The 10397-nt window shown below is 34.3% G+C and overlaps 1 protein-coding gene across 1 annotated transcript in view; it reads left to right on the top strand.

The window, feature by feature from the left end:
* LOC106457594 (cadherin-23-like) overlaps positions 1-10397 on the top strand; it is a 100455-nt gene that overhangs the window by 43158 nt on the left and 46900 nt on the right. Inside the window, exons 11-16 of the mRNA XM_022383592.1 lie at positions 284-396; positions 4005-4202; positions 4598-4750; positions 5415-5579; positions 9814-9890; positions 10143-10395. Coding sequence (XP_022239300.1) covers positions 284-396; positions 4005-4202; positions 4598-4750; positions 5415-5579; positions 9814-9890; positions 10143-10395 — 959 coding nt within the window. The remainder of the gene's footprint in view (positions 1-283; positions 397-4004; positions 4203-4597; positions 4751-5414; positions 5580-9813; positions 9891-10142; positions 10396-10397) is intronic.

Below are 10397 nucleotides of genomic sequence, written 5' to 3'. Positions count from 1 at the left end.
GTACATAATAGCAGAGGCAATAATTAACATATAGCAATATATATAACTATTTAATCACAATTGAGTTTAATCTATCCTATTTTTGTCTCTTAACATTCTAATACACTGTGTGCCTGTGCTATTATGTAGGGATGATGCAACTGCCATCTCTACTGTCCTGTTTGCATTGTTTTTGAAGGATTGATATTAGCCATCCCTACATTTACTTCCTTTTTTTGAAAATTGTTTTCTTCACTTGTAATAAATAAAACCTATGGTTTGAAATTTGATGTTGAACATTCAGGAGGACGTGCTCTGTTCGAGATTGATTCGTTCTCCGGCGTTGTTACGGTTAAAGGTAAACTGGACAGAGAAGGAACGGAAAACAATAACGGAGCCTACATCCTGGAAATTGAGGTGAGCCCTGTATGAAAGGTTTGCTATTGTAAAGTGACTTGCCACTTGATCCTTATGATTTACTTGTTTTTTGTTAAGCTACATAATGAGATGTGTGTACTCTACACACTCTCCTCACCACGAATATTGAAACCTTATTTTTAGCGTCATAAGCATAAGCTCTCAGGGGGGGTGGGGGGGGGGTCACCCCCCCCCCCCCACGCACACACAAATACGCACCGGTGAGCCATCGGAAAGAGGGTTAGACTAACACAGATTTCACTTGTGTACGAATATTGACCGTTGTGTTAGCGTGGTTTATAAGTATTATTAATTTTGAAGCAAATACATTGTTAATACTTTTGCATATTACTCGTTAGTTTTTATCTAAACATCTCATTAGTTGGGTAAGATATACCAGTTTATAACTATAAGATATGGAACTGTTTACTGAAATAAATGTAAAGCAAAATAAAACTTAGAAATATGTTGCCATTTTTATCCTGCTCTTACGAACGATTTCAAGTTCCACATTCAAGAGAAAAACAACGACCAGGGTTATCTTGCACTCATAATTTGGTAGATTAATATACCAATTTAAGTTATAAGTGTTTTAAAGAATTATTCTGTGAGAATTACAAGGTTTAAAATTAGTTAAAATGTACCATATGTTTTACGGTACTTTTCTCTCTCTAATGCTATTATTAAAATGTAAATAAAATTAATAGTTATTATTAGAAACATGGTACTACTAAGACATTTTAAATTACGGATGTTTCGAATTTGTTTACAATTCAACCATCAGAGTTAAAGTTTCAAAAAATAAATTTACAGTATTCTAACTACAAAAATCAGTATCAAGTATTAAGCGAAAATTTGGTGATACAACCACAAATTTAGAGAGAGAACGCAGATTTAAACGATAACAATATCTAACGGGAATGTATGATAAAACATGCGGCAGACATATGTTTAATAATATTGTTAAGAGAAAACATTATAAATAAAGTATAAGTAAAATATACCACTGAAAACTACATCTTTAGTGACAAGCTTGAGTGTAATGTAAAATAAATAAATAATACAACACAAGAAAAGATTAGATTTATGACAATAGGGACAAGTAGATATTATTTAGTGCTGGGTGATCATTGAAAATCTAAAGGCTTTCTTCGGTAAAAAATTTATAATATCTTGTTTCGGAGTTGAGAATTTTGAAGTTTTTTCAAAAGTATGGGGTGATTATTGTTCTCACTATGTAATTGGATACAATATTCAGTAAGGCTGGTTAGTTTATGAATGATTCTAGCTGAAATTGCCACGTGCTCAAGTGCGCGTATTTTAGGTGACCTGTAGTTTTACTAATATAGGCAAATTTACAGTTGCCGCAACTGTATTTGTATACGACCCACAAACACATACATCTGTGTAGAGCGTCTTTGATTTTAAAGAAGTTTTGAATTCTAGATGTCGACTTAAATATTAAACTACCCTGAATTAATTCACGATTTCGAAGATTAACTATCATCATCTCACCAATCTGAGTGAAACTCTCAACCCGAAAACCATCGCCGTACTCGAACACAACTATCATGTCAAGCTTAACAAGTTAATTTCAGTGACAAAATTTAGTGACATAAATCCTGATAAGATCAATTTTAATTTTACTGGTGTTAACTTAAGTGAACGAAGTAATTTTACTGGTGTTAACTTAAGTGAACGAAGTAAAAAAAATTATCTTACAAAATGTTTAGGTTTTTGTCTACGTAACAGTAAACTTAAATTCTCAACTTTTCCTTTTGAAGTTACCCACGAACTCTTTTTGCTTTTCCAGTTTTCAGAAAAATAATACACCAAACATAGAAAGCTTAATTAAAACTAAATTTTAAAGAGTGGCATTGACCTCATTCTAAAACTTTAACCCCTTAAAAATTCTTCTTCTATTACAAAGGTTGTGTTTTCTGCTTTAAAAACTTGTCAGTAACAGAAACGTTGTTGTTATCCGTCCAGATAATGGTGTAGGTGTCGTTATTTTAAATAGATCTGGTTATGTTTCCAAAATTGAAGACATTTGAAATGACAAAACAAAGTTTAAACCTATCAATAATGACAAGCTTAAGTTTACTCTCAAACGTGAGGAAAATCTCTAACGGACTCTAATATGTTTTAGAAATTGTAATCTTTTCTCTGTTACCGCTTCTGCATGACGGTCAATCCCACTATTCGTTGGTAAAAGAGTAGTCCAAGAGTTGGCGGTGGGTGGTGATGACTAGCTGCCTTCTCTCTAGTCTCACACTGCTAAATTAGGGACGGCTAGCGCAGATAGCCCTTGTGTTGCTTTTGCGCGAAATTCAAACCAACAATACTATTAAATATGTCTACTCCATAACATGGGCGTCCGCAGGGGGGAGCAAGAGGGGCACTCCCACCCTGGAAAAATGAGGAACATAATTCTTTCTTTATTCATTCAGCATATGTAAGAATTTTTTATTCAATTCACAAGTTCACACTACTTTGCCTCCCTCTGGAAAACTGCCCCTCCCTTGAATAATTTCTGCTGACGCCCATTTCTACTCCACGGTTTAACATTTAATTAAACCTGCATTCTTTCTAAACTTTTGATTGTATTAAAAACTACAATCTTAATATCTGATGTTGTTTTTTTGTAGTTATAATGTTATGAATCAATTTTATGAGGTTTCAATGCGATTGTTGAATGTGAAGCAATTTCGAAACCTCCGTAATATGTCTTTTTTCCATTTTTTTTGGTATTACCGTGATTATGGTTGTTTGTTTGTTTCAGAGAAAAGTCACATTGGGCTATCTACTGTCACCGCGGGGAATCTAACCCCGGATTTTAGTATTGTAAGTTCGTAAACTTACTGCTGTCCCACCGGAGGACTGTGATTATAATATTTTTTGTGAAACTTTGTTGGTAAATGGTTAGGAATAAGTGTCACTAAATGTAAAGTGATTTGTTTGTTTGTAATCAAGCATAAAGCTACACAATGAGCTATCTGTGCTCTGCCCACCACGGGTATCGAAACCCGGATTCTAGCGTTCTAAGTCCGCAGACATGCCGCTGTGCCACTGGGGGGCAAATGTAAAGTGAAATAAATGTTGACTCTCTTAATTCAGAACGGCCCCTATAACACGTTAGTCTAGGCCAGAAGCAACAGGAGGAACGTATGTTAAATTCTTTTTTTTTGGGGGGGGGGGTTAGTGTATACATCACAGGAGTTTAGTAAGCATATTCAAAAGCCTCATTATTAGATCTCTTTGGATCATTGTAACAGAAAGTTTTGACAAACTAGCTTTTGTCGCATATTATTATATATTCATCAAAAACGATATTTCTACTTTGACTCTGTGGCCCTATGTATTATATTCGAAGTGTTAAAACCTAGGTTACTGTTAATCTAATTAGTAAAAGTAATGATGCCAGAATGTTGATCCCCTACAGTATATCAGCGCTTGTTCCAATGGGTAAAAAGCAATATTAGCGTGGCGTATCTTCCCGGTATCTTGGTGTTTGAACCTAATTCATGTTTTAAAGTTAAAATAACTGACATTCGACCCAATACTGATACCAAAGTTCCAGTGCATACTATTTCTCTGTTTCATGGTAGGCCCAAGAAGATACCCCAGTAGTCTACCCTGTACCGAGTGTTAAAACTGAGGTGACTGTCATTTTAACTGATGTTAATGACGAAACGCCAACGTTTCGAAGTAAGAAATATATTGCCGAAGTGAACGAGAATGCTCAAGTCAACGTTCCAGTAAATTTCATTGGAGATAGTCTTCCCGAAGTGTTTGACCACGATCAGGTTAGGGCGCTAAGCAGAATCGTAGCATTTATATTGTTTCATGTAGTTGTGTCCAATAAATTAACAGGGACCTGCAAACATTTTCGAATATATTGCTGTCCACAAATGACTTGTAAGGAATTAACTTACTGAAAAACTGGTATTTTTTGCTTATCAACTTGTAGCATTTATGATATGTTATTATGTTTTATACAGATTCAATAAAAATTGAAATATCTAGTAGTATTTAAGAAACTTCCATTGAAATAGACAGAGCTGTAAATTTAGTAGATTTTTTTATAATACTTTTTGGTTAGTATATTAATTCATAAAGTGTATGTATAAAGAAACTGTAATTGCTTATATAACATTTTTGTATCTTAAATATCACCTCCGTATTTGCACTTGACTACTAGGGCACCAATGGAACATTTAGGATGTATTTAGAAGAAGATAATGACGTATTCGAAGTAACGCCATCAGAGGGCGTTAATGAAGCTTCTTTTCTTATTCGTGTAAAACATTCTATTCCACTGGACTATGAAAGAGTGAAAGTAATGAATTTCAAGGTAAAAAAATATCTTAAACTACAAATCTTATTTTAAATACAAACAATTATTTTGGGTTGAATGTTTTATATATATATTTATATATGCGTGTGTGTGTGTGTTACTCGCTAATATAATATTTTTTTTACAAAGACTTGTGATTTTATTGTTTTGAAATATCAAGCTGTTACAGAGGGTAAGGTAAACTGGAGATGAACACGAACTGTGAAATTTGTCGTGTGATCAGATTTTCCAAGTTCTTGTTCATTTTTAGTTCATCATTGAAAACGGAAAGGTCTGCATCCCAAGACAGTTCATGTTGTTAGGTTGAATAATATCTTTTCTCACCACTGAGCAATCCACAAGTGTTTGAAGAATATGGAGCCTTTTTTTCTTCTTAAATATGTCTGTTGTTAAGTTACACAATGGCCTATCCAGATTGCGCCTACTGCTTTATAAGCGCTTTAGCTTATTGTTGAGTCACCGCGGGGGAGAGGGAAGGTTTACATTGTGAAAGTTGAGGTTACTGGGTTTCGTCTGTTGTAGCTTATTAATAACTTACGAGTGCACAGTGATTGATATAGGTTTAGTAAGTCTAAGACTTACAAAAATAACACAAAGCTGGGAATTACAATAATTCCTGATGCTGTTTTAAAATGTTTCACAAACTTATATATATTTTTAGATCATAGCTCGGGAAACTGCTGTTATATCTCCTAAATCCAGCACAGCTGATGTCACCGTTTACATACGTGACACTAATGACAACTTTCCTCAATTCTCCGACACAATGTACCAGGTTACGATACCAGAAGATGTACGGGAAGGAACCACGGTAGCTGTTGTTAAGGTAATCAAGATTAAACATGTAGTATAGTATGTGTGTGTATGTCGTGAGTAAATTTATCTGCCTCTTTCAATATTTTGTATTTTAGATGGAATATCACCCCCTCTCCCTCCCCTAAATCAAATAATACAGAAATTCATCTCTAGCATGAGTGAATTTAAAACTTATTTAAGGAAAACAACGGGGTAGGTTTAGAACTATTCTGACAAGCAACTGTGAGTTGTTTTAGGCCTATAACTAATGACAATGGTATTACAAGCATCATTTTCACCGAGCTTTACAACAAGAAAATGGCAATATATGAGAGTATAACTAAAGGTACAAAATTATGAGTGCGAAAAAATTACCTGGTAAATCGGTAGGTTTAATTTTTATTCTCCTACAAAGCCAGACAGATCGTGATAGATCAGAAAGCTTTCACATTTTAAACGGTGTATTATAATGTATTAAGTAATTTAATTGTTATTTTAAAATTGCCAAATTATATACTGTAGGTAAGAGCTGACAGGGGGAGCAAGTAACTTCTCAAATTTGGCTAGAGACTAGGTACTACAGATTGACCAATAATGTTGGTGAAATAGTGAAGTTAATCTCATGCAAAGATGTGCATAAGATAGCTAATAATCTAACACATGCAACAACATTAAGATCTCCATCTTTGCAGTATGGTCGAAGTGTGGCATTAGAAAAATATTGAAAACCAATTGTACCCGTATTCCCTTGCCACACCTCACCGTATCTATGATAGAAACACTGTTGGAAGTAACATGTCCTTCCAGTGCAAAGAATGAAGATACCGCATCATCTTGTGTAAGCTATTTTCAATTAGAAGAGCATATCACGTAACAGCTAGATCAGAAACATCGCTGCTACTTCCAAGTTCAAGGTCCACTTTTGTGTTCCAAAAAAGCAATATGAAATATTGTTATGTATACTAGACAAGATCTAAAAATTATATCTATTGAGAGAAATGATGAAATTAATAATGCAATGTTAAAAAATTATGCCCACTTTTATAAAATTTATTTTTTGATCTGCCGTTCTAGATGAGAACTTTTAGAAAAGATATGCGTGTATAATTTTCATTAAATATCTTCTATTAAAGAAAGACAAGTTACTTAGCATTATACAGTATCACAGTTCAGAAAACTACATGAAAATTACACCCAGTACGCGTGTTTTAGAAAGTTGTTTATTAATCATATTTTCATGCATTCTGTTGAGCAATACACTATTTTAAATTACATGATATCTAGCATATTGTTAATATTTCAGTAGCTAGTGGCGATTCACAATTTATTGGTGAAGTTCGCTTCCCCTCGTTGGATGCTTGAAATGTGATTGCAGTCTTTTGTTTAACCTTGGGAAAAACATTTCCGCCGATATTATTACATCCTGGTACATAAAACTCGGTAGAGGGAATTTATAAATTATCATTAATATAGTGTTTAGAATTCTCAATACTTCTTTAAATTGGGAAATTTCGCTATCTATTACAACTACTAGCACTACTATAGCATACTATAAATGATATAACCCAGTTTATTGCCAGCGCCCTCAGTTGGGTATTTGCGTGAAAATCAATCCAATTATGTGGTGAACCTATCAGCGAAACGACCAACATTTAAACAATTTTCCCTAGCAATATGATATCCACTCAATATCCAAATTTAAAAACCAAAACATATCCTTATTTAAACTACTTGGTAATATTGTTGAGGTAGAATAAGTAAACAAAGGTTCTATTAATCAACAAAGCATCATAACCCTTTATAAGGAATTACTTTTGAAAATTCAGGATAATAAAATTCTAATTATTTGTTCCAACAAAGATTAAAATCTAAGTAGTCATACCTTATATGACACCTTGAGCAAATCTCAAGTGTAAACAGGACACGGGAGGTGGGGTTATGGGAGGACCTCCTCGTAAAAACTTTGTTTTTGGGAAGAAGAGAAAATAAGGGACTTGATGGATAGAAAAAGGGAGATAAATATGGTAATGGATTGTCAGTATTTTCTATTATTTTACTTTTCCTAGTTATATTACAGTTATACAGGATGTTGTAGTTGTTGTTGAAGAAGGGGAGCAAGTCTTCTGTATTTTCCAAAACGTTCAGTGTAATGCTATGACTTTACAACTTAACATGATATTGGTGTTTTTGAACCTCAAAAATTAATTTTGATTTGTGGCCTACATGATATTCATGTGTATTCCGCTTATTCCAGATGGAGTTGTATTATTGGCATCTATGTTCCGAAGAATGAGTTTGTTTGTTTTTTATAATAATAATTGTATCTACGAGTAATCAATATTCACAAAATTTGACAACTTACGTTCTATACGAGCACCTAATTCTAATTGTTAACTGGTTACAATTATTTTAATCAGCAGATGATAATAATACTAACTAGTTAATGTCTTATTTCCTCTGCCCTTTGCTCCCGTCCTTAGAGAAGTCTGTGTTCTATGTTGGTGTGATATCCACTCGTATATTTCAGGTTGTCTGATTGTGTTATAGGTTATATGAATGTAGAAAGTTTCTGTTAACTTCTTGTCTTGTTATGTGTAGCTTATAACCAATTATGTTGGTATTATTCCAGTTTATTGTGTTCTTTGCTAATCTATTGTCACTTACAGGGAAGTATAGATAAAGCCTATGTTTTATGGTGGTTTGTAGCCTGGATTCGATTCTGGATGTCCTAGATAGATAGGCTAGTGTGCTATCTACTGGTCTAGGTTGTCCCTCCCCCTTTTATGACTTTCATCCACCAACAATTTGAAAGCTTTAAAGAAGAGTGTTTTGGCTTTGTTGACTCTTGCATTAGGTTGGTGTTGCGTGTGTTATAAGTTAGGTGGATGTGAAAGGGTTCGTTTAACTTTATCTTGAGTGTGGTTCGTATCCAGATATTTTAGTATCATTACTTTTTATTTGTATGGTTTTTTACTTTGCATTATTAACTATTGCAGATGGATAGGTATTACGGAATCTTGTATGTCTATTACTCCCCTGTGTTTTAACTTTCGTTGGTCATTTTGTTTCAACAATACATTGGAGTCAACATTCACAAGGAATGTTAATAATTAAATTTTTGATTTCCATGACAAAGACTGACATCCACTCTACACAACATTACCGTAAATACGTAAAATATAACGTTTTGAAATAATTTGTTTAATTAACTCATGTTTTCAACCCTCAAAATAAAGAACATCAACCACTTCAACTGTTATTACAATATATTTTTTTACGATACAGTAGTACAGATAAAATAATTTAGTCTTTATACCAGGCTGTGCTTCTTCAAGACTTAAAAATGCTGTAGATTGGATGAATATACTCGAGCAATATCTATGATAGTTGTTCCCAACTTTGAAGTGATATACTAGAGAAAAGACAGTTAGTCACCATCACCCACCGCCAACTCTTAGGCTGCTTTTCACTAATGAATAGTGGGATTGTCGTCATATTATAACGCCCCCACGGCATATTCAGCGTTGGGTTTCGATTACACGACTTTCAGTCGAAAGCCCTAACCACCAGGCGGCTGAAGAGAAGCATCCAAACAATATCATCCAGTAACGGTACACTCTAAAGTTACGACAACGCTATCAGCCAGTAACGGAATACACCCAAACTATAACAGCTCTGCCAGCCAGTAACGGAACACTCTAAAGTTACGACAGCCTTATCAACCAGTAACGGAATACTCTAAAGTTACGACAGCATTATCAACCAGTAACGGAATACTCTAAAGTTTCGACAGCATTATCAGCCAGTAACGGAATACTCTAAAGTTACGACAGCATTATTAACCAGTAACGGAATACACTGAAACTATAACAGCACTGTCAGCTAGTAACGGAACACTCTAAAGTTACGAAAGCACTATCGTCCAGTAACGGAACACTCTAAAGTTAAGACAGCACTATCAACCAAAAACGGAATACATCCAAACTATAACAGCGCTGTCATCCAGTAACAGAATACATTGAAGAATCATTCTAACACTTTATTTGTGTCGTTTTTTCATGATTCAATATAGAGGCGTTTACTTTGTTGTATATTAAAGTAGATAGATAAATAAGTGCGTATATACACGTGTATATATACATGTGTGTCTATGTGTGCGACCGTTACGTGTAAAGCATCTTCACTACATGCTTTCTTTCATAAAAATGTTTTGAAAATTCATTTCACAAATTAAGAACACTTCAATTTTTTTCTTGTTGTCACAGGCAACGGACCAAGACTCTGAAGCGTTCGGAACAGATGGAATTCGTTATACCGACCTCCGTGGGCAAGTGGCGGATAAGTAAGCTGAAATATCATCGGTTTTAGTTTTGTTTTACTAGTACCTAAATGTCACATTTTATATAGTCAGAGTTTCTTTCATGTAATTCAGCTACTTGCCAATAGAAACATGAGATTTTCGGGAATCTTTACTAGAAATATGGAAGTTTTTTTGTTTGTAGATGAATTTTTGTAAGTGATAATATTACTCCTTACACTAAGGAGTCCATGATGATTTAACTATATTAAATTCAATTTCCATTCTTCACTTTAGATTAACTCTTGATTCTATTTCGGGTGTCATTACTGTAAAAACGTCACAGCATGGGTTTGACCGAGAAACAACGTCACAGTATTATGTCACAGTAGAAGCACGCGACAATGAAGGCTTAGGAAACAGAAATACAGTTCAACTTCAGATCACTTTGGAGGACGTGAATGACAACAGTCCAGAGTTCTTGTTTCCACAATACGAAGCACGTCTGCATGAAAACGAGGCTAGTTTTCTCACCCCACTTGTTGTTCAGGT

Source organism: Limulus polyphemus, unplaced genomic scaffold, assembly GCF_000517525.1.
Source record: "Limulus polyphemus unplaced genomic scaffold, Limulus_polyphemus-2.1.2 Scaffold350, whole genome shotgun sequence".
NCBI classification, from domain to species: domain Eukaryota; kingdom Metazoa; phylum Arthropoda; class Merostomata; order Xiphosura; family Limulidae; genus Limulus; species Limulus polyphemus.
The sequence above is the reverse complement of the archived record's forward strand: the minus strand, read 5'-3'. Positions and strand labels throughout refer to the sequence as shown.